Here is a 23,218-nt window from a genome sequence, read left to right on the forward strand (position 1 = left end):
CTAGGTTTAATTTTTTTTTATAAATTTTATGCAACGTTTTGCACTTATTGCACACATTAGCGGCGCTCTTTAGTGTCAAAGCTGGCGTTAGCTATGCAGCTTAGCAAAAACAAATACAAAAAAAAGCAAATGAAATTTAAAAAATCGAAATCGGTGGCCAAATTGCTTCTACAAATAGTATTTATAATTATTGATACCCCCACCCCCGCTCACTGTATGCATATACCGTTATGCACTTTTAGCTAAAAAACAAAAAAAAATAAATGTTTATTAAACATTTGCATTTTTGAGATATCTTAATATGTTTATCTTAAAAAAATGTTCCATAATGTGATATAAAAAATTTTGAAAGTTAAACCGCGAAATTTTTTGAAAATTTTAGTTTTTACCTTTTTACCAGTTTTGCAATATTATTATAATATTGCTGTTGCTGCTTTATTTTATTACAATATTTTTTTACAGTTTTGTTAGTTTATTTTTTTTAGTAAATATTTTGCATTAATTTTTTTATTTTAATTATATTTTTAATATTATTTTTCAATTTAAAAAGTTTTTTTTTATAATTTATTAATATTTTTTTGTTATTAAATATTTTTTCTAATTTTTAATTACTTTTTTATAATTTTTCTAATTTTTAAATACTTTTTTTGTATTTTTTCTAATTTATTAATCATTGTTTTATTACTTTTAAAATTTTTTAATAATTTTTCAAATTTTTTAATAATTTTTAAAATTTTTTAATAATTTTTTTTTATAATTTTTTTTAATAATTTTTCAATTTTGTTCTAATTTTTTATAATTTTGTAATAATTTTTTATAATTTTGTAATAATTTTTTTTATATATTTTCTAATTTTTTATAATTTTTCTAATATTTAAATACTCTTTTTGTATTTTTTCTAATTTTTAATAATTTTTTTATTATATTTTATTTTTAAAATTTTGTAATAATTTTTCAATTTTTTTTATAATTTTTTAATAATTTTTCAATTTTTTTCTAAATTATATAAAATTATAAACAATTTTTTTTAATTCTTTAATAATTTTTTTTACAATTTATTAATATTTTTTAAATATTTTTTCAAATTTATAAAACGGTTTTATAATTTTTCTAATTTTTTGGTAATCTTTTTTTTTATATTTTTTCTAATTTATTAATAAATTGTTTATAATTTAACAAATTTTTTAATAATTTTTCTAATTCTTTAATACTTTTTCAAATTTTTTTAATATTATTTTTATTTCTTTTTTATTGTTTTTATTTTTTTCTTGTTTTTATTTTTCATATTTTTTATATTTCTTTTAATATTTTATATTTTTTTTTTAATATTTTATATTTGTTTTTATTTTTTATATATATTTTTTTTAATTTTTTATATTCATTTTTAATTTTTTATATTTATTTTTAATTTTTTATATTTTTTTTTAATTTTTATATTTTTTTTAAATTTTTTCCTTTATTTTAAATTTTTTTCCACTATTTTATTTCTCTCTACTGTTCACTGTTAGTTCCTCGTTTCTTTTTGGTAGTTAAAATTGGCAAATTTCTCAAATATTTATTAATGAATATAAATACGAATTTTATTATATATTTATACAAAATAATTAACGAAATATATATGTACTTATAAGTGTATGTTTATTTATAAAAAAAAGGTGAAATATGTAAAACGTCAGCTGCAAAGCAACAATCTTGTGCAAATGTTAAGCATTAGTTATTGAATGGTGAATAAAGTAAAATTGTGGCTGCGTATCTGCGAAATAATAAAATACAATAAAACCATAATTAAAAAAAAAAGTTATTTACAAATTTACGAAATTGAAAATTATACTCAATGATGCATAAGTAAAATGGTAATTAATTTAAAAAAAAGCTATAAACCAAAAATGCAAAATTACAAACAAAAATTTAAACAATTTATAATTATTAAAAAATATATAAATTGTAATCAAAAATTTAAATCTAAAGCACATAGCAGTAATCGGAGCGCACTAGCCACCTTTAGTGCAGCCTCAGTTTCAATAAATGCTTTAACAATGCTGTTACAACAACAACACATTCCAAGGAACTGAATTGTTGGAACAGGTAATTTACTTATCAACTCCTTAAACCTTCCTCAAATATAAAAAAAGTCCTTTAATTTTCCTCTACCCAAATATCTAAAAATCTCCTCATTAATATCAACATAATTTTAACTTATTTATTTCAGCTAAGCGCCAATAAATTATGCTTAATTCACTAAAATACACGCATACTTACATACTACTCCAAAATTATATTAATAATACTACTTTAATGCTTACAAGTCTAATGGAAATTAAAAGCTAATTAAATGCATACATTTTGTCGCACTGTAATAGACACGCAAAATGTTTGTATGTATGTTCCTGACGATGTAAATGCACGCTTGCTTATATATTTTTAATATAACTGTCACTCCATCGCCTCTTCCGTAATGTCCACGGCACGCGTTCTATTCTCCAACTGCAACAACTCCACTGAACGTTGCAGCATCTCCATTTGTTCACGCATATGCGCTTGTTTGTCCTTCAATGTGCCCGTAATGGGGCGTATACTGCGTGCGGTGCGTTGTATTTCATTAATATCTTCCAGTAACTCCATCAGTTTAACTTCGCCGCCTTCATTATGGTCATTTTGTGTAGTCATGATTTGCTCAAAGTCGCAAAGATCTTTATAGATAACATCCAGACGCGTGTTAATGTGATCGGTCTGTGCGGGCATATGTAAAAGTATATTTAAAAGCAAGCAATGTATAAATCAATAACACTTGGTAAGTGCTTACCCAATCCTCAAGCGACATATTACTGGAGTTGTGCGACATTGTGCTGTTGTTTTTCGACATCTTTGCTGTTTGTTAAATGTGCACACCTGCCAATAAAGTTTCTGCTACGTTTGCTTTTATAAAAATGTCAAAATAATAATTTTTTATTTGTTTAATAAAAGAAATTTCCTCCTCTTTGTTGAACGTTTACAAATTTTAAACAAAACTACAGCTGTCAAGCTAAACAGCTGTTTATTTGCGCTATTGCCAACTACTCGTACATGGCAAATACATGTTTGGACATGCTTGCACGCTAGGTGTCACTGCGCAATAACAACGAATGTCATACATTTGGCGGATGTCATTAGTTTTATTGCGCGTTTTAAAGCGTTCGGTTGCGGTTGTTCGTGTTGCGAAATTTATTTAGTGAAAAAGCGTATTAAAATATAGTTTTTTATAGTTTAAAGTGTTTACTGCTTTAATTTAAGTGTGCTACTAAGTGTGTAGTGAAAAAAACTGACTGTGTAATGTATGCTAATAGTTTTCTACGCCTTGAAAAAATTGCGTATCGTTGTTGCTACAAGTGTGTGCGTTTTTTGTAATAGACTCTCGTTCGTCACTCGTACGCTCGTTCGTTGTTCCGGTTGCTGTCTTCCATTTACTGTGAGGCATCGTTGAAACACTTTCATTTTGCTGTAGTACATAAAAGTGGTGAGTGCTACTTTTCATAAATAGTTAATTTTACATTATATTATTTATAACATCCCTCGCTTTAAACACACTTTGAGGTTATATAGCTGATGATGCCTATTCTTCCGGTCGTGAGGGCAAGCCGCTACAGTAGATATAAAAAATGGAAAAAAATAATACAAAATACAGAAAAACTAACGCAATTTGTTATAATTTGTTTTATATTTGTACTATAAGTGCCATAATGTATTCAATTCTATACGTTTAAATAACATTCTCTGCCGATTCCACTTCCGTCTGTGTGAATAACATTGTTCCCGTAGTAGAGCTGCAGACTATCCGCGGTACGCCAGATTTCCTTAACTGCTTTACCGGCTTTCCTTCACACGTAGCAGAGAATGTAAAATCAGAGAATGTAAAATATAGAGAAGGTTCACGGCGGGCTAGTTGGCCACACTAACAGAGAATGTAAAATATAGAGAAGGTTCACGGCGGGCTAGTTGGCCACACTAATTTGCTTTTCGAAGGGGTACTCGTTTCTATAAGGAAGTTTCACCACAGAATTCTATAAGGAAGTTTCACCACTGTTTAACATCAGAGGGCTAGAAAATAGCAGAATTGAGCGTTTGCAGTGTTAAATGAGAAAAATTGTGTTAATTTCTATGTTAGGAAATGTACGCTTACATATTTGCCTATATACAATGCGCATATGACTTTTTTGCATATAATTTATAGATATTTTGTTGATAATTGATATGAAGGCACATACGCACATACATACATATGTAATGCTTTACAATATATAATAACCTAAATTACTTTATATTCTTATTTAAATGTAACATAATAATACTACATTTATTTACTTTAGTCATTAAAATGTCACATAATATCATAAATATGTATATTATCACAAAATGATAAACGTACGCGCATTCGTAATTACATATGTGCACATGTAAACAAATATCAAAAGAACCATTCGAATTGTGTCTATATGTCAATTTGTCAGCATTCAATATATGTATGTATGTATGTAAATAAATATGTGTACTCATGGCTTCATATAAGATCTTCGTTGCCACGGACAACGACGAATGGCCGTAGCTTATGATTTTTTTGTGTTCATGTCAAAGAGCTGTAAGGAATGTGGAGCGTACGCAGGCAAAGAGGCCCAGATGTCCAACATATAATGTCTTTAAGTTTTATGCCTTGTTTCTTTAAAAGATCATTAGTAGTTATTCTAAATATGATTTAATACGTTGGTAAATATTAAAATTCATTTAATTATATAGATAACCAATTAATACTTCAATATTTGACAATACATATGAAGCGCAAATATTATTACGGCGGGGTCACTTGAAACGGCCCTGTAAAGCTCGATGTGTCGAAAAATTGATGGCCGCCTGCGCAATGCCAAAGCAACGCATCATTGTGTTGTTGGTAGAAAATCGGCTTGTCGTAAATATGTATGAATATGTATGAGCAAGCAAACATATCGACATAAATTTTTGTGAGCCACAGAATTTTTGCTGAAAAATATTTTAAATCGACTCAAGGGCTATGTTGCCATTTTTATCCTTTTTTAGATTTTGCGGCGTTGCAACTTTTCCTTTTGCAGGGAACATTAGAAAAATCTTCAATTTATGATTTTTGTCATCGTCGCGAAAAGGCGTTTGTTGGCATGGCATGCGCGGAGAGATGTGTATGGCTCTGCTTTTATGAACGAAGCAACTTTGCCAAGTGAATGTGCGCCTGCGTTCATGAATGAAAATGTTTTTGTTGTGTTTACTACAATATTTGGCTATATTATAGTAAGCATATAAATGCATCAACATATAAACAAAGAGCCTAACATGCGTCTATAATAGAAATGTAAACCTCTGAGCATATTTTTCAGTTAATACTCAGCTCTGTTACGAGGCACTGTTAATATTTCTCCTTCCGAGCCAGCAGTGGTGAAACTCGCTTATAGGATTTTGTTAGTTTTTGACAATTCACATGCTGGTCCGCAATTGGACCTTCTCTCAGAGAATGTAAAATATAGAGAAGGTTCACGGCGGGCTAGTTGGCCACACTAATTTGCTTTTCGAAGGGGTACTCGTTTCTATAAGGAAGTTTCACCACAGAATTCTATAAGGAAGTTTCACCACTGTTTAACATCAGAGGGCTAGAAAATAGCAGAATTGAGCGTTTGCAGTGTTAAATGAGAAAAATTGTGTTAATTTCTATGTTAGGAAATGTACGCTTACATATTTGCCTATATACAATGCGCATATGACTTTTTTGCATATAATTTATAGATATTTTGTTGATAATTGATATGAAGGCACATACACACATACATACATATGTAATGCTTTACAATATATAATAACCTAAATTACTTTATATTCTTATTTAAATGTAACATAATAATACTACATTTATTTACTTTAGTCATTAAAATGTCACATAATATCATAAATATGTATATTATCACAAAATGATAAACGTACGCGCATTCGTAATTACATATGTGCACATGTAAACAAATACCAAAAGAACCATTCGAATTGTGTCTATATGTCAATTTGTCAGCATTCAATATATGTATGTATGTATGTAAATAAATATGTGTACTCATGGCTTCATATAAGATCTTCGTTGCCACGGACAACGACGAATGGCCGTAGCTTATGATTTTTTTGTGTTCATGTCAAAGAGCTGTAAGGAATGTGGAGCGTACGCAGGCAAAGAGGCCCAGATGTCCAACATATAATGTCTTTAAGTTTTATGCCTTGTTTCTTTAAAAGATCATTAGTAGTTATTCTAAATATGATTTAATATGTTGGTAGATATTAAAATTCATTTAATTATATAGATAACCAATTAATACTTCAATATTTGACAATACATATGAAGCGCAAATATTATTACGGCGGGGTCACTTGAAACGGCCCTGTAAAGCTCGATGTGTCGAAAAATTGATGGCCGCCTGCGCAATGCCAAAGCAACGCATCATTGTGTTGTTGGTAGAAAATCGGCTTGTCGTAAATATGTATGCATATGTATGAGCAAGCAAACATATCGACATAAATTTTTGTGAGCCACAGAATTTTTGCTGAAAAATATTTTAAATCGACTCAAGGGCTATGTTGTCACTTTTATCCCTATGTTTTTGCGGAAGAAACATTTCGTTCTGGAAGAAACATTAGAAAAATCTTCAATTTATGATTTTTGTCATCGTCGCGAAAAGGCGTTTGTTGGCATGGCATGCGCGGAGAGATGTGTATGGCTCTGCTTTTATGAACGAAGCAACTTTGCCAAGTGAATGTGCGCCTGCGTTCATGAATGAAAATGTTTTTGTTGTGTTTACTACAATATTTGGCTACGTCGATTGGCTGCCATATTGACTTGTGATGCTGCTTATGCGTTTGAGGCGCTTGTTGTTTTTGTAGAACAATGCTTTTGATTTTTTGTGATGGTTGGCAGATTTACGTGCACGCATATGCAATTGTAAGTTTGTGTGTTTGTTCAGTACATACAAACATATGTATGTATATGCATACAGAGCAATGCGCGCACATTTGAAATGTCCTTCACTGATAAGTGATAATGAGACAATTCGAATTTTTGAAGACATATGTACCTGTATATGTACATATATATGTACATACGTAAGTTTCAGTTTATGCAAGTTTAAGTTACGAAATATGAAGTTCATTATAATGTTATAGGAAATGTATTTAGTATAAAAATATAAACATATTTTTATGAAAGTATGTACATACATATGTATATTATTATAGAACATTACATAAATATGTGCGTCCGTTTGAATTTTTTTTTACAAATATACCTCTGAAATCGCATAATTTATTTGAAATATTTTCAATTGTGGATGCATTCATAAATATCCGCAAAAAGAATTTCATATCAGTTGTATATAGTAAGCATATAAATGCATCAACATATAAACAAAGAGCCTAACATGCGTCTATAATAGAAATGTAAACCTCTGAGCATATTTTTCAGTTAATACTCAGCTCTGTTACGAGGCACTGTTAATATTTCTCCTTCCGAGCCAGCAGTGGTGAAACTCGCTTATAGGATTTTGTTAGTTTTTGACAATTCACACGCTGGTCCGCAATTGGACCTTCTCTATATTTTACATTCTCTGCCAGCAGTGGTGAAACTCGCTTATAGGATTTTGTTAGTTTTTGACAATTCACACGCTGGTCCGCAATTGGACCTTCTCTATATTTTACCAGAGAATGTAAAATATAGAGAAGGTCCAATTGCGGACCAGCGTGTGAATTGTCAAAAACTAACAAAATCCTATAAGCGAGTTTCACCACTGCTGGCTCGGAAGGAGAAATATTAACAGTGCCTCGTAACAGAGCTGAGTATTAACTGAAAAATATGCTCAGAGGTTTACATTTCTATTATAGACGCATGTTAGGCTCTTTGTTTATATGTTGATGCATTTATATGCTTACTATATACAACTGATATGAAATTCTTTTTGCGGATATTTATGAATGCATCCACAATTGAAAATATTTCAAATAAATTATGCGATTTCAGAGGTATATTTGTAAAAAAAAATTCAAACGGACGCACATATTTATGTAATGTTCTATAATAATATACATATGTATGTACATACTTTCATAAAAATATGTTTATATTTTTATACTAAATACATTTCCTATAACATTATAATGAACTTCATATTTCGTAACTTAAACTTGCATAAACTGAAACTTACGTATGTACATATATATGTACATATACAGGTACATATGTCTTCAAAAATTCGAATTGTCTCATTATCACTTATCAGTGAAGGACATTTCAAATGTGCGCGCATTGCTCTGTATGCATATACATACATATGTTTGTATGTACTGAACAAACACACAAACTTACAATTGCATATGCGTGCACGTAAATCTGCCAACCATCACAAAAAATCAAAAGCATTGTTCTACAAAAACAACAAGCGCCTCAAACGCATAAGCAGCATCACAAGTCAATATGGCAGCCAATCGACGTAGCCAAATATTGTAGTAAACACAACAAAAACATTTTCATTCATGAACGCAGGCGCACATTCACTTGGCAAAGTTGCTTCGTTCATAAAAGCAGAGCCATACACATCTCTCCGCGCATGCCATGCCAACAAACGCCTTTTCGCGACGATGACAAAAATCATAAATTGAAGATTTTTCTAATGTTTCTTCCAGAACGAAATGTTTCTTCCGCAAAAACATAGGGATAAAAGTGACAACATAGCCCTTGAGTCGATTTAAAATATTTTTCAGCAAAAATTCTGTGGCTCACAAAAATTTATGTCGATATGTTTGCTTGCTCATACATATGCATACATATTTACGACAAGCCGATTTTCTACCAACAACACAATGATGCGTTGCTTTGGCATTGCGCAGGCGGCCATCAATTTTTCGACACATCGAGCTTTACAGGGCCGTTTCAAGTGACCCCGCCGTAATAATATTTGCGCTTCATATGTATTGTCAAATATTGAAGTATTAATTGGTTATCTATATAATTAAATGAATTTTAATATCTACCAACATATTAAATCATATTTAGAATAACTACTAATGATCTTTTAAAGAAACAAGGCATAAAACTTAAAGACATTATATGTTGGACATCTGGGCCTCTTTGCCTGCGTACGCTCCACATTCCTTACAGCTCTTTGACATGAACACAAAAAAATCATAAGCTACGGCCATTCGTCGTTGTCCGTGGCAACGAAGATCTTATATGAAGCCATGAGTACACATATTTATTTACATACATACATACATATATTGAATGCTGACAAATTGACATATAGACACAATTCGAATGGTTCTTTTGGTATTTGTTTACATGTGCACATATGTAATTACGAATGCGCGTACGTTTATCATTTTGTGATAATATACATATTTATGATATTATGTGACATTTTAATGACTAAAGTAAATAAATGTAGTATTATTATGTTACATTTAAATAAGAATATAAAGTAATTTAGGTTATTATATATTGTAAAGCATTACATATGTATGTATGTGTGTATGTGCCTTCATATCAATTATCAACAAAATATCTATAAATTATATGCAAAAAAGTCATATGCGCATTGTATATAGGCAAATATGTAAGCGTACATTTCCTAACATAGAAATTAACACAATTTTTCTCATTTAACACTGCAAACGCTCAATTCTGCTATTTTCTAGCCCTCTGATGTTAAACAGTGGTGAAACTTCCTTATAGAATTCTGTGGTGAAACTTCCTTATAGAAACGAGTACCCCTTCGAAAAGCAAATTAGTGTGGCCAACTAGCCCGCCGTGAACCTTCTCTATATTTTACATTCTCTGAGAGAAGGTCCAATTGCGGACCAGCATGTGAATTGTCAAAAACTAACAAAATCCTATAAGCGAGTTTCACCACTGCTGGCTCGGAAGGAGAAATATTAACAGTGCCTCGTAACAGAGCTGAGTATTAACTGAAAAATATGCTCAGAGGTTTACATTTCTATTATAGACGCATGTTAGGCTCTTTGTTTATATGTTGATGCATTTATATGCTTACTATAATATAGCCAAATATTGTAGTAAACACAACAAAAACATTTTCATTCATGAACGCAGGCGCACATTCACTTGGCAAAGTTGCTTCGTTCATAAAAGCAGAGCCATACACATCTCTCCGCGCATGCCATGCCAACAAACGCCTTTTCGCGACGATGACAAAAATCATAAATTGAAGATTTTTCTAATGTTCCCTGCAAAAGGAAAAGTTGCAACGCCGCAAAATCTAAAAAAGGATAAAAATGGCAACATAGCCCTTGAGTCGATTTAAAATATTTTTCAGCAAAAATTCTGTGGCTCACAAAAATTTATGTCGATATGTTTGCTTGCTCATACATATTCATACATATTTACGACAAGCCGATTTTCTACCAACAACACAATGATGCGTTGCTTTGGCATTGCGCAGGCGGCCATCAATTTTTCGACACATCGAGCTTTACAGGGCCGTTTCAAGTGACCCCGCCGTAATAATATTTGCGCTTCATATGTATTGTCAAATATTGAAGTATTAATTGGTTATCTATATAATTAAATGAATTTTAATATTTACCAACGTATTAAATCATATTTAGAATAACTACTAATGATCTTTTAAAGAAACAAGGCATAAAACTTAAAGACATTATATGTTGGACATCTGGGCCTCTTTGCCTGCGTACGCTCCACATTCCTTACAGCTCTTTGACATGAACACAAAAAAATCATAAGCTACGGCCATTCGTCGTTGTCCGTGGCAACGAAGATCTTATATGAAGCCATGAGTACACATATTTATTTACATACATACATACATATATTGAATGCTGACAAATTGACATATAGACACAATTCGAATGGTTCTTTTGATATTTGTTTACATGTGCACATATGTAATTACGAATGCGCGTACGTTTATCATTTTGTGATAATATACATATTTATGATATTATGTGACATTTTAATGACTAAAGTAAATAAATGTAGTATTATTATGTTACATTTAAATAAGAATATAAAGTAATTTAGGTTATTATATATTGTAAAGCATTACATATGTATGTATGTGCGTATGTGCCTTCATATCAATTATCAACAAAATATCTATAAATTATATGCAAAAAAGTCATATGCGCATTGTATATAGGCAAATATGTAAGCGTACATTTCCTAACATAGAAATTAACACAATTTTTCTCATTTAACACTGCAAACGCTCAATTCTGCTATTTTCTAGCCCTCTGATGTTAAACAGTGGTGAAACTTCCTTATAGAATTCTGTGGTGAAACTTCCTTATAGAAACGAGTACCCCTTCGAAAAGCAAATTAGTGTGGCCAACTAGCCCGCCGTGAACCTTCTCTATATTTTACATTCTCTGCGAGTACCCCTTCGAAAAGCAAATTAGTGTGGCCAACTAGCCCGCCGTGAACCTTCTCTATATTTTACATTCTCTGGTGCATGCTTACACTCTAGGTGGCGCTGTGCATTTGGAAATTAAACTTTTTAAAACGAACGAACATTTGAATTTATAAAGTGAAATGTTCTAATGAAAAATATTTTTAATTTATATTTTCTTTTTTATTCATATTTTTTATGGTTTAAGTGTTTACTAAGGAAAATTATGTGTTTTAGTTTAGTGTTTCTAAATTAAAGTGTAATGAATATTGAAGTTTTTTTTTAAATTTTTAAAATATTTTAAATCGTTGTTGTTGTAAGTGTAGTTGTGATACATTTGACTCTAACTGGATTTTCAGCAAATTTTCGGTAGCTGCCAGCATAAAATGCGATCATTTTAATTATATTATTATAGTGTATAGAAAATTTTACGAACTTTTCGTATTACAACAACATTTGTACTCGGAAGTGACTTTGGCGGAATTTCCGCTTACTTATAGATTCTTCCGTAATATACAGGAAAGTCTTCTTGTGTTTTCAAATTTATTTTTTCCGTCAGCTAAGCAGTGTTTTCAGTTTTTTATATTTCACCTGTTCTTACACAGATGGTGCTGTCTACTTTTGCGCTATTAATGTTGTAGGTGAAGCAAAATATACTATTATTTCTTCATATTATCAATTTTTTGTCTAATTTCATCAATCCATCTTTTAATTTGCTTAATTTAATATATAATTTATTAAAATTAACTAAAAATATATATATTTTTGAAAATCGAAAGCTCTGTATAGATCCGAGCTTGACATATTCTTGTCCATTACCTAGGATTGCTTTGTAATATTAGATTTTTTGGTGGCTTTGAGTAACTTTAGTTTTTCAAAGTCGACCTTGTTGTTGTTGGAGCGTCAAAAGTATTTTCGAAATAATTTGAGTTGAGAAATATTTTTCAAATATAAATCCTTGTTCGATTCATTTAAATTGACTCGATAGTTGTGAGAGCAGCAATGAAAAGCGCTCTTAGCTGGTCTTGGTTCTTCTTTATTCAGGTTCGGTTTTTAAGAACAGTCATATCAGTTGTTTTAACCCCTTAAATTACCGCTAAAGGCAATATAACTTTCCACACAACGGCAGATCTTTTCCATTTCAATTCTAATATTCAATTTACTGACTTCTTATTAGCCTCGCACAGCATTCAACTACATTGTATACTTACTATACGCATATGGCTTATTAGAATTTTATGCCCGCGAGCATTTATGTAACTAGCCAAGCAATCCATCAGATAATGTTTAATACCAATAATTTCCGTTTGCACTATTTCTTTTTAATATCCGTTTCGCCTGGAGTTTACGACCGAACCGGCTACCCCGCAGTTTTTATAAGCACAATAACAGTGGTTGGCTGACCAACCCCTCGCCTCACTATGTTATTTAGTAAATCCTGTTATAGAGTGTGCCGTGTGGTGGGGCCGCGAATTGACCTTTTTAGCCCTCACTCACATATCAATTTCATGCCAATGTTGCACTACATAAATTTTATAAACTCTATTTGAGCGTTACGACCGTGCGTCGCACTGAAAAAAGTGCATTGATAAAAAAAACTGGGGAGAAAGAAAAAAAAAACAAATGAAAGATGTCCGAAATGAAAGAATTATTATGCTTATTAAAGGGCCACATTTGTTGTTGGCTCAAATTTAAAAGCATTCATACATATGCTTCTTTTTTATAAAAGTGGCACTAAATTGGCTATCTTTCGGGAAGCGTTGTATGCTGCTGGCGGCGGTGAGAATGTGGGTACTGTTTTTTTTGTTATCTTTTTATTTTTTTTCTTTTGGCTTAAGAAAAAACGTCGAAAATTGTTGACCCTTTTCATTAAATTAAAAGATCCTTACTCACTCCCTACCTACTTTTGGCAACAAGATTTTGTTTTGTAAGATTGCTTTCGAACGATAAGCTTTTCCTAATATGTTTGCCATCACTACCGCTCTCTCTCTGCGTAAGAGTTGGAGGCTATAAATTAACAAGCTCGCTGTTGTTTACTTACTTCTGAGTTAAACTTCAAATAAGATAATTGGTTAATATTGATGGATAAAGAAGTGATTTGACAATTTTTTGGAAGAATTAGTATAATAATTGTCTTATTATATTTGTTAAGACATTTCTTCTCGGTCGGGAAAGGAAAAGAGAATGAAGAAATTATTTTTGAATCCAAGCTTTGCGAAGAGCTTTGATTTTCTTTGAGCATCACCCGGATTTGTAGCGCTTCTCCATTATTCATTACTCTTATGTTCCATGGGTTCCTTCAGGAGACCAGAATATGTTGATTGGAAGACTCCATTTCATTATTTTCTTTGGAATATTTCTTATGTGACCTGGTATTCGTCAGGAGATCAGAAAGTGTTGATTGGAAGATTCCATTTCATTATTTTCTTTGAAATATTTCTTATGTTCCATGGGATTCGTCAGGAGACCAGAATCTGTTCGTTTGAAGACTCCATTTCATTAATTTGTTTGGAATATTTCTTATGTGACCTGGTATTCGTCTGGAGATCAGAAAGTTTTGATTTGAAAATTCCATTTCATTATTTTCTTTGAAATATTTCTTATGTTCCATGGGATCCCACAGGAGACCAGAGCCTTTTGATTGAAAGATCCCATTTTATTATTTTCTCGAAATATTTCAAGCGGGTTTGCGGAAATCTTTACGCATTCACTTCTCTTTTCGAGATTACCGGGAATTCGTGTTGACTTTCCTAAGCAATTCTTCATTTAAAATAGTTTTAGTCTAAAGGATTCGCAAAATTTCATGATACCCACAAGTCATTTCTAGTTTTACCTTCTTCAAGCTGTACCTATCTTCAACCTTTTTCTTTTCCATGTTTCCTGAGACTCTAAAAGTTGAAATTCCTCCGTTGGTAGGGTTCTGGTTCCTTCTCCAGATGTCCGGGATTTCGTCTAAGAATTAATAAGGAACTCATTCTTACGACAAGCTAAATACATAATTAGCTGAAAAATATTACGATACTTAATGCAATCTCAGTAAGTCCGGTTGGAAACTTTGAGGATATGTGAGGAGACCAGAATCTGTTGATTTCATGACAGCCTTAGTTTTATTTTCTTCGAGTTGAACCCGTTCTTCAACCTTTTTTCCATTCCAAGTCTTGCAAGCTTAGATCCTGCCGATTGTAGGATTTTAGTTCTGATGTTCTGCAGTTAGGTTTTATAAGCAACTCTTCTTTAGTTTTGCTGATAAGTTACTACGAGTTAAGGTATAATTATTGAAGCCTCAGTTAGTCTGGTTGCTTTGAAGAACTTCAGAAACCCTACGTTGCCTCTTCCCTTACTGTTTCTCGGCTTACTCGTCCAACCTTCACACACCACTTTTTACACCCACTTTCCATACACATTCCTCCTTAATGCTCTCCACCCTTGAAACCCCAAATAATATTTAAATAGAAATGGCAATTTGCTGTTTTGTGTCTGTCTCATTATGTGTTATCTGCATTTAATTGATTTGCTAACAGCCTCTCTGGTCCTCGAAATGTCACTCAGCCAGTCGCAATATGTACGCATAACACAATTTCGGTTTGATTACACTACGAAGCCATAGCAACAAAGCCAAAGGGTTCAACAAATTACCAAAGCAAATAGCAGAACAATAGATGAGATGCAAATATTTGTTGACTTATTGTTTAAAAGTTAATAGTTGCTGTTAGTGAAAGACATATTTGTATTTAATAGTTGTGCCATATAGACTATTTCTAAGTCTATAATAAAATTGTATGAGTAGTATGAGCTTTGAGATATTTACTTACAAATATGTGGTCTGTAGGCAGTGAAAATTATTATGATGATTATGAAAATTGATTAAATGCTGGTATATTGTTGGAATGCTTGATGTTTAAGAAGAAGAGTAGCTTTTACTCATTTAGTTGGGTGCAGCTCAATATGAACTTTCTTTAATTTTGAGGTGGACAATTGAGTATTATAGTTATTCTTTCACTCTATAGTAGAGAGTCGTGGGCTTATGGGTTTAGAATTATGTTAGGCACCCATTTACAATATAAAGAACCCTATATTATCGACACTGTGAGTACATTTAATATATAAAATTTGTTTCATAAACCAGTTGAGAATTACATTTTTTTATTGAAGGAATGAAATTTATAGTGCCTCAAAGTATGCTAAAGACTCGAGTCAATAGTGAGTGTGTAATAAAATTCATATGGATCAGACCTCACGGATTATGTTGTGATAACACCTCTAATAGGTTAGTCTTGAGATAGAATTCAGTTCAAGGCAATATAGAAAATTGTGAGAATTGAATGAAAATTTATCTTATTTATTTTTCTGAGTTTTTCTGCTGTTAATTTTTTGTTTGACAGCAAATATATGTATTAAGTATCACACGATTTAGAATTTTCATATTTAAAATCCGAATACAGAATATAGAAGATACCGTTAGTCTTCTATAATGGATTCCGACGTGGAATATGCAAAAATTTAATATTAATGTTAAATTTATTTCATTTTTTTATCATGGCATATAATTCTTTTTCTACCTTTAACCTTTTTTTTTGGTTTTTCTCTATTTCGTTAGTCTCTATTTCGAGATTTGAAAATAACAATTTCGAACTAAAGAGATTTCCTCGGAATTTTCTTCAGGATCATCTGTATAATTTATACTGTGCACAAAAAAATAATTACACTTGAATTTAAACTGCGCGCGTCGAAGGATTTGGAGAATTGTTATTTTTTTTAGGTTGATAGTACAGTCAGTCACATTTATGTCAAATTTCATGTCAAAATATTCATTAGAGTTTGAGATACGTGTCGTTTTGTGAGCTGCTAAAAGTGAGTTTTTCGTTTTTTGCGATGTCGATGTCAAAGAATTTGCATTAAGTTTTATTTACGGAATCAATTTTCTGCTGCGGATACGTTGAGGATGGTGCAGAAAGCCTTTGGTGATGAGGCTATGTAAAAAAAAAAATGTTTACAAGTGGTATAGTGAGTTCCAAGCCGGCCGTGAACGTATCGAAGACGTACAGCGTCCAGTGCGACCATCAACCTCAACCGACGAAGTTCAAGTTCAACAAATCAAAGATTTGGTGTTGAAAAACCGTCGATTAACAATTAGAGGCCTTACTGATGAAGTTGGCATATCGAAAGGCTCTACTATTTTGAAGGATGTTTTGGGCCTCAAGCGCGTCAAATCTCGACTGGTACCGAAAATTCATTCGTAATTCGTGATCATTTCGTCAAAAACTCAACCCATATCGTTCCGCAACCACCGTATTCACCTGATCTGGCGCCGTGCTACTTCTGGCTGTTCACCAAGCTCAAAAGACCGCTCCAGGGACACCGTTTTTATACGATAGAGGAGATTCAAGCCGCAGCGCAGATGGAACTGAAGGCCATCCCGGAAAGTGACTACAACCAGTGTTGCAAAGATTTTAAAATCCGTTGGCATAAGTGCATTGCATTACTTTGAAGGGGATGAAATTGATTTGGAAGAATAAATAAAAGAATTTTCAAAATAAATACAATGTCACCTTATTTTTTGGGCACAGTATATAATAATATAATTCGGGGTTTTATATTTTTTTCTTCTTCATTTCGAGATTTCAAAATTAAAATTATTGTTGTGGATTTTTTTATAACATTCTTTATTTAATGAAACGATAATGTTTTTTAAATAGAATACAAAATGTCATAATCCCGAATTTTCGGAACTTTTTCGGTTTTTTCCTAACCCCCTCTTTAAATTACTTCAAGCTTTTACCTGCGTTCATCTAACCTTTGACTCGTCACAATTTGCACACTTGAAGCGCAAACCGTCAAAGTGTGAGTGACTTAAAATTTCAACAGCAACAACAACAACAACATAATAACTTAAATATTTTCATATGCTAGTAAGACGCTAGCATTTTTCGTCATTTTACTCGTCAACTTGCCATTGCACGACTTCTGCTGACTACGAGTGTCTTGGTTTCCTGTATGAGTTTGGTCATAAGTTCTTCTGCAAAATTTTTCTTCCCCTTCTACAAATTTTCATTTTATTTTGTGAACTCACGTGCCTATTGCGCGTAAACTAAAAAAAAACTCGGTGTAAACCTAAAGTTGCACGCAGAAAAGTCACAAAAAGTAGTAAACTATTTGAAATTCAGCGGTTGGGGTTATGCCTACTTTTAGGCGCACAAACGCACACACATATGCAGCCACTCAGCAAATCCACATAGCTGATGCTGATGAAATCTAAGGAAGTGGAACGTTTCATGCGCTTTATGGAGCATGTGATTGCATGCAGTGCTTGCTCAACGTAGGGTTGACGCTTTGCCTCCATATGTGTGTGAGAGTGGGTGTGTGAGTGTGTATACACTTAAGTAGTTGGTCTAAAGTGGTGGCAGCTTTCAAGTGCGTTAAGTTGTGTTTTTGAGAAATTTGTTTAGTTTGCCAATTTGTTATAGTCGGGAGCCTTTTAAAGGTAGTTACTCAGGGGAAAATCATTTAATAAAAATTGCCTGGGATTTAAGTAGCATTTGTATGGTTATAAACATAAATTGAAGTATTAAATTGTGATTGTGAGAAGTTATTTAAATTTGCTGAGGTATTTTTAAAGAGATTTTGATATAAAATAGAAAGCTTATTGGTAATTTAAAATGGAATCACCGGAAGATCAGCAAACTCAAAGCCATTTGAAGTCCATCATTCAATCTAAAGGTAAATCTTGTGTAATAATCGTTATCGGCAAATGAGAATTACAGTTATTATTTCATGCTGTAGTTGAATTGCTTAGCGCTTGTGAGAATATAGTTAAGTTAAAGAGTTTATAATAGAAATCACTAAACCTATCCAGACATCCTGAGTGCATACAATACATAAATTGGTTTTGATAAACTATTTGAGAAGTACACACTCATTTTTATTGAAGGAATGAAATGAAAGAAATTGATATATTTCCTAGAGGATTTCGATCTAATTGTAATAGGGTTTCTTAGCCATCCAAAATGGTATACATTTATATTTTTTACCTACTTCTGGTACTTTTCTGTGTTACCAGCATATTAGATTATAGTTCTTGTGGAACTGGTGGACAGATTCGGTAATTTACACTTACTTTATTTTAATAATCTCCCCGACGCTTTTCAAAGAAGATGGTTGTAGAGGTACTATCAACAGAGAGTTCTTCATGGAGCGACTAAAAGCATTTTGTATAGTTAAATGTCTTTTAGGAGATCATAGAGGGTTTTGAAGAATGTTGATTTCTACTATATTTCTTGTATGATGCTCTCGAAGCAGGTAGATCTAAGACTTTTCGAGACGAGATTTTTTTTAAGTTAATCAAAGAATATTATGAAGTTCGCTCGGAATAATATTGTTTTCTACTCATCTCTACAAGTCGCTTATCATTCCCGTCCTGCTTTATGGTGCAGAAGCTTGGACGATGTCAACATCAGATGAGACGACACTAGGAGTTTTCGAGAGGAAAATTTTGCGCAAGATTTATGGTCCTCTGAACATTGGCAACTGCGAATACGATGGAACGATAAGCTGTACGAGTTATACGACAACATTGACATAGTTAAGCGAATAAAAAGACAGCGGCTACGCTGACTAGGTCATGTTGTCCGAATGGATGAAAACACTACAGCCCTAAAAGTGTTCGAGACAGTACCCGCCGGAGGAAGCCGAGGAAGGGGAAGGCCTCCACTCCGTTGGAGGGACCAGTTGGAGAGCCACCTGGTTACACTTGGGATCTCCAACTGACGCCGTCTGAGAGAGAGAAGTAGCGCACTATCGTCGATTCGGCTATAACCGGCTAAACGGTTGCAACGCCAATCACATACATACTCATCTTCCTATATTATGCTCTATTACCTAATTTGAGACAGTTCGCTAAGTTTCTCAATCAGTATTCTTCTCGGAAAGAAAATGAATCCGAAATTTTCTTTTGACCAATATTACAATTAAATACGACATTACCAGATCATTACACTAGGTAGTGGCTTCTTATTGGGCTACAGCTCTCCTTTATGGTAATAACAACAGGCACACGTAAAAATCTCTTAATATCGATGTAATTATGCGAGAACGGGCTTGGTGGTACTAAATCTACTTCCACCTTCCTTATGCTAGGTTTAGTGGTTGTGAATTGACACACATATGTTTTTGGGACCAACTAGAAAATAGAAAAAAATGTAATAAAACTAAATTCTGTACAGATTTTCTCGTCATAACAAATATCATCCAAAGTGGGCGTTGTCTTATGGATACCAAGCTTACCTTTATGTAAGAGGTTGCGTTTTCCAATTGGACATATCGAGTTTTAAAGTAGATTGCAAAAGTCGACGTGGTTTTATTTGAACTTGGCTTTCCTCTCATATTACGGTTGCGAAGTTTTAAAGCTAAAATACGGTTTCACTTCACTTACGTCTGGTGCAAAATCTTTTTATGAACTTCAGCATGAACACATTAAATTTATACCTCATTTATGTATGTATATGTACATGCATACAAGTACTCATATGCCAGCTTGCCATTATCACCTTTTGCTTTTAGTACACCTCCAACTCTCACGCCAACTCTTTGAAATATGTCTTATTAAATCTCTCCACAACCCGCTTTTGATTGAATTTCACCAATAACTATAACTAACACGTACAAATGCATACGTACGCTGCAGCACGCTGCCAACTTAATTCAATTTGTGATAATAAAATTTCGTGGCACGCACACACACACACAAACTGGTGTAAACGCGCTTGGTTGCGCCTGTGTGCGAACGCGCAAATGCAATAAAATACCGCTATAAATGCGCCACATTTATGATTTTTCGGTTAGTCGCTATATTTTCAATAGCTTTTCGCTTATTCAATTTACCAACACGCACACACTTACCCTTGAAAGCTTTTAAGCTTTCTAAGCAACCTTTTTTGAACCGTATGCCAGGTTTAATGTGCATACAAGTAAATATGGCTGTGTGTTTGTATATGAAATCAAGCAGTCATATTTTGCTACCTGTTCACACCATATGCACTCATACACACATACACACATTCTCAAAAGCTTGGAAGCTACTTTGCCAGCCATTCAACCATGCATGTTTTGTGCCTTTAAAAATATTGTTTACACACCAAATACATACATACATATCTACATAAGTGTAAAGTTATGCTGCTTATTTGTTTGTTGTTGCCTTTTTGTTGTTGTATTGGCTTTTGTATTTGACAGTTGTTAAAAGCACGTGTGAAAGGCGTAAAATCTCATTAACAATACGAAGTGTTATTTGGTCATGTTGTTGTTCCTATTGTAGTTGTAAATAGCAGTGAATTAAATTTTATGCTTTCCTGTGTATGTATGTATGCGCATATGAATTTATATTTCCTTGCTTGCTTCCGTATTTTATCGCATTTTGGCGCTTTCAATTGAATTTTTTTTTACATAAAATTTTATTTCAATTGTTTTTAGGTGCGTTTTACAGTAACCTTGTAGGTGTTGTGAGAAACAGCTAAAACTTTTGAGGTGAGAGCTTCTTTTGATCGGTAGTGAGGCTTTTGGGGCCTCAGTGGTCATTTGTAGACATAAATTTGTAAACGGTAGGTAAGACTTTGGGTTTTGGACGGCTTTTAATAGCCTTATATATTATTGTACCTTCTTATTCCTATAAAGAGTTTAGTAGTTTGGATCGAGACCAATGAATTCTTATCTGTTTTTGCCATTTGACTTAAAATTTCAACATTTCTACCAACCAAATCCATAGACAACTTTTCCAAAAAGCTTTTATTGCTTTTATTCTTGTTCAGAATAAAAAAATTCCATTTCATCATCCAGAATCCACAACACAACTAATATAAATCCAGGCTAAGTTCCGGTAGCTAAGACATGTCTGCTGTACATCTGAAGCTGCTATTGTCTGGTTAAATGTCCCGACTCTCAAAGTTCCTTCTCGCCCGTCAGAATCTTTGAACTTAATTATCTGTAGCATCGTGGAATGGTTACAGAGCTCGCTAGGGACTCCAAGTCACATTTTATTTCACAAGTTACCAATGTTCCCTTTAAGTTATTCTTCTTCTTGACTGGCGTAGACACCGCTTACGCGGTTATAGCCGAGTCCACAACAGCGCGCCACGCATCTCTCCTTTTGGCAGTTTGGCGCCAATTGGTAATACCAAGTGAAGACAGGTCTTTCTCCACCTGGTCCTTCCATCGGAATGGAGGTCTCCCTCTTCCTCGGCTTCCACCAGCAGATACTGCACCGAAAACTTTCAGAGTTGGGACACTTTCGTCCATTCGCTGCCAATGTTTAAGGGACCATAAATCTTCCGCAAAACCTTTCTTTCGAAAACTCCTAGTGCCGCCTCATCGGATGTTAACATCCTCGCTTCTGCACCGTAAAGTAGGACGGGAATGATGAGGGACTTGTAGAGTTTCGTTTTTGTTCGTCGAGAGAGCACTTTACTTTTCAATTGCCTACTCAGTCCATAGTAGCACCTGTTGGCAAGAGTGATTCTGCGTTGAATTTCCAGGCTGATATTGTTATTGCTGTTAATGCTGGTTTCCAGGTAGACGAAACTATCTACAACCTCAAAGTTATGACTGTCAACAGTGACGCGGGAGCCAAGACGCGAATGCGCTGACTGTTTGTTTGATGATAGGAGATATTTCGTCTTGCCCTCGTTCACCTCCAGACCCATACGCTTCGCTTCCTTATCCAGTCTGGAAAAAGCAGAACTAACGGCGCCGGTGTTGTTTCCAATGATATCGATATCATCGGCGTACGCCAGTAGCTGTACACTCTTATAGAAGATTGTACCTTCTCCTTCTCTTGTCCGTCAGAATCATTGAACTTAATTATCTGTAGCACCGTGGAATGGTTACAAAGCTCGCTAGGGACCACTTATTTTATTCCACAAATTACTAAGGTTCTATTTAGGTTATTAAAGAACCGAATTTAACATTCCACCATTAGGTGTTAATCAAACGTTCAGTAGAAGGAGAGAAGGAGGCGTATATGCACATATAATCCACCTCATTTACCCCAGCTTACTCTCAGTCGACTCGGATATGTGTTTTTATTAAAACTATTCGATGAAAGCTCGTAATAGTCTGTCAGAGCTTTTGTTTTGGAAAATTTCTATATATATGAGGACCTTTTAGCCTCATTTAACAGTTGTATGTGAGTTAAGCGATCAATCTCATTTATCAGTAACTTCCAGATCCATGGAATGTAGTCATAGCTTATTTATATAGGATAGTATGTCCTAAGTTAAATGTCCTCACTTACTTCGGATTGACTACCTTTATAGTCAATGGTAAATATGCGCTGCGACTCTGACTGAACGTGTTCGAACAAGTTTTCTGTATTGTTAGAGAAACCCCTTTTGGGTCTTAACAGATCTTAGTAACATCTGACATGAAAAACTATTCACAAATTGCTTCAGTCCTTTAAAACTTCCATCGTCTCCTATGTGTCATATAAAATCCAGTCATGCTTCACAAAGACTTTGAGAAGTTCTACAGAAAAGCTTCGAACTCCCTGCGTCTTTAGTATTTGAGCTTAAAGCTTTGTTGCTGAGTTCAACTTACCTTCCCATTTAAATTTATTTCATTTATTGTCCGCAGACCGCCCATCGCTTGGAATTCATTAGCGTAAAATTGTCGCAATCACACCCAACGCACTTGAGAAGCATAATTGCGCAGCATAAGTATGCTCAGAAACCCGCACACAGCGTTGCAATCACGTTGGATGCCATTAAGTTGTCATGATACCGTCA

The 23,218-nt window shown here is 33.4% G+C and overlaps 3 protein-coding genes across 8 annotated transcripts in view; 2 read left to right on the forward strand and 1 right to left on the reverse strand.

Annotated features, from left to right (window-relative positions):
• The window catches only part of LOC105208534 (leucine-zipper-like transcriptional regulator 1 homolog), a 5,267-nt gene extending 5,137 nt beyond the window's left edge, over positions 1-130 (forward strand). Inside the window, exon 8 of the mRNA XM_011178433.3 lies at positions 1-130. This exon is cut by the window's left edge and continues 689 nt beyond it. The gene's annotated coding sequence lies outside the window, so the exon portion shown is untranslated.
• Positions 131-2,174: 2,044 nt separating this feature from the next.
• Positions 2,175-2,981, reverse strand: LOC105208532 (uncharacterized). The gene is made up of 2 exons (XM_011178421.3): positions 2,804-2,981; positions 2,175-2,730 (listed from the first exon to the last, which is right to left on the reverse strand). Exons 1-2 carry the CDS (start codon positions 2,861-2,863, stop codon positions 2,434-2,436), a joined length of 357 nt encoding a protein of 118 aa, XP_011176723.2. The 5' UTR covers positions 2,864-2,981; the 3' UTR covers positions 2,175-2,433.
• Positions 2,982-3,187: 206 nt separating this feature from the next.
• Positions 3,188-23,218, forward strand: part of LOC105208533 (uncharacterized protein CG43867) — a 349,073-nt gene continuing 329,042 nt past the window's right edge. For all 6 annotated transcript variants that reach the window (XM_054232672.1, XM_054232673.1, XM_054232674.1 and 3 more), the window contains exon 1: positions 3,188-3,493. The gene's annotated coding sequence lies outside the window, so the exon portion shown is untranslated. The remainder of the gene's footprint in view (positions 3,494-23,218) is intronic.

This window comes from Zeugodacus cucurbitae, chromosome 5 (genome assembly GCF_028554725.1).
Source record: "Zeugodacus cucurbitae isolate PBARC_wt_2022May chromosome 5, idZeuCucr1.2, whole genome shotgun sequence".
Classification (NCBI taxonomy): Eukaryota; Metazoa; Arthropoda; class Insecta; order Diptera; family Tephritidae; genus Zeugodacus; species Zeugodacus cucurbitae.

Coding starts and splice junctions, on each gene's coding strand:
- LOC105208532 (XM_011178421.3), bottom strand. CDS start 2,863: ATGTCGAAAAACAACAGCACAATGTCGCACAACTCCAGTAATATGTCG. Junction 2,731..2,803: donor ATATGTCGCTTGAGGATTGG/GTAAGCACTTAC, acceptor ATGCCCGCACAG/ACCGATCACATTAACACGCG.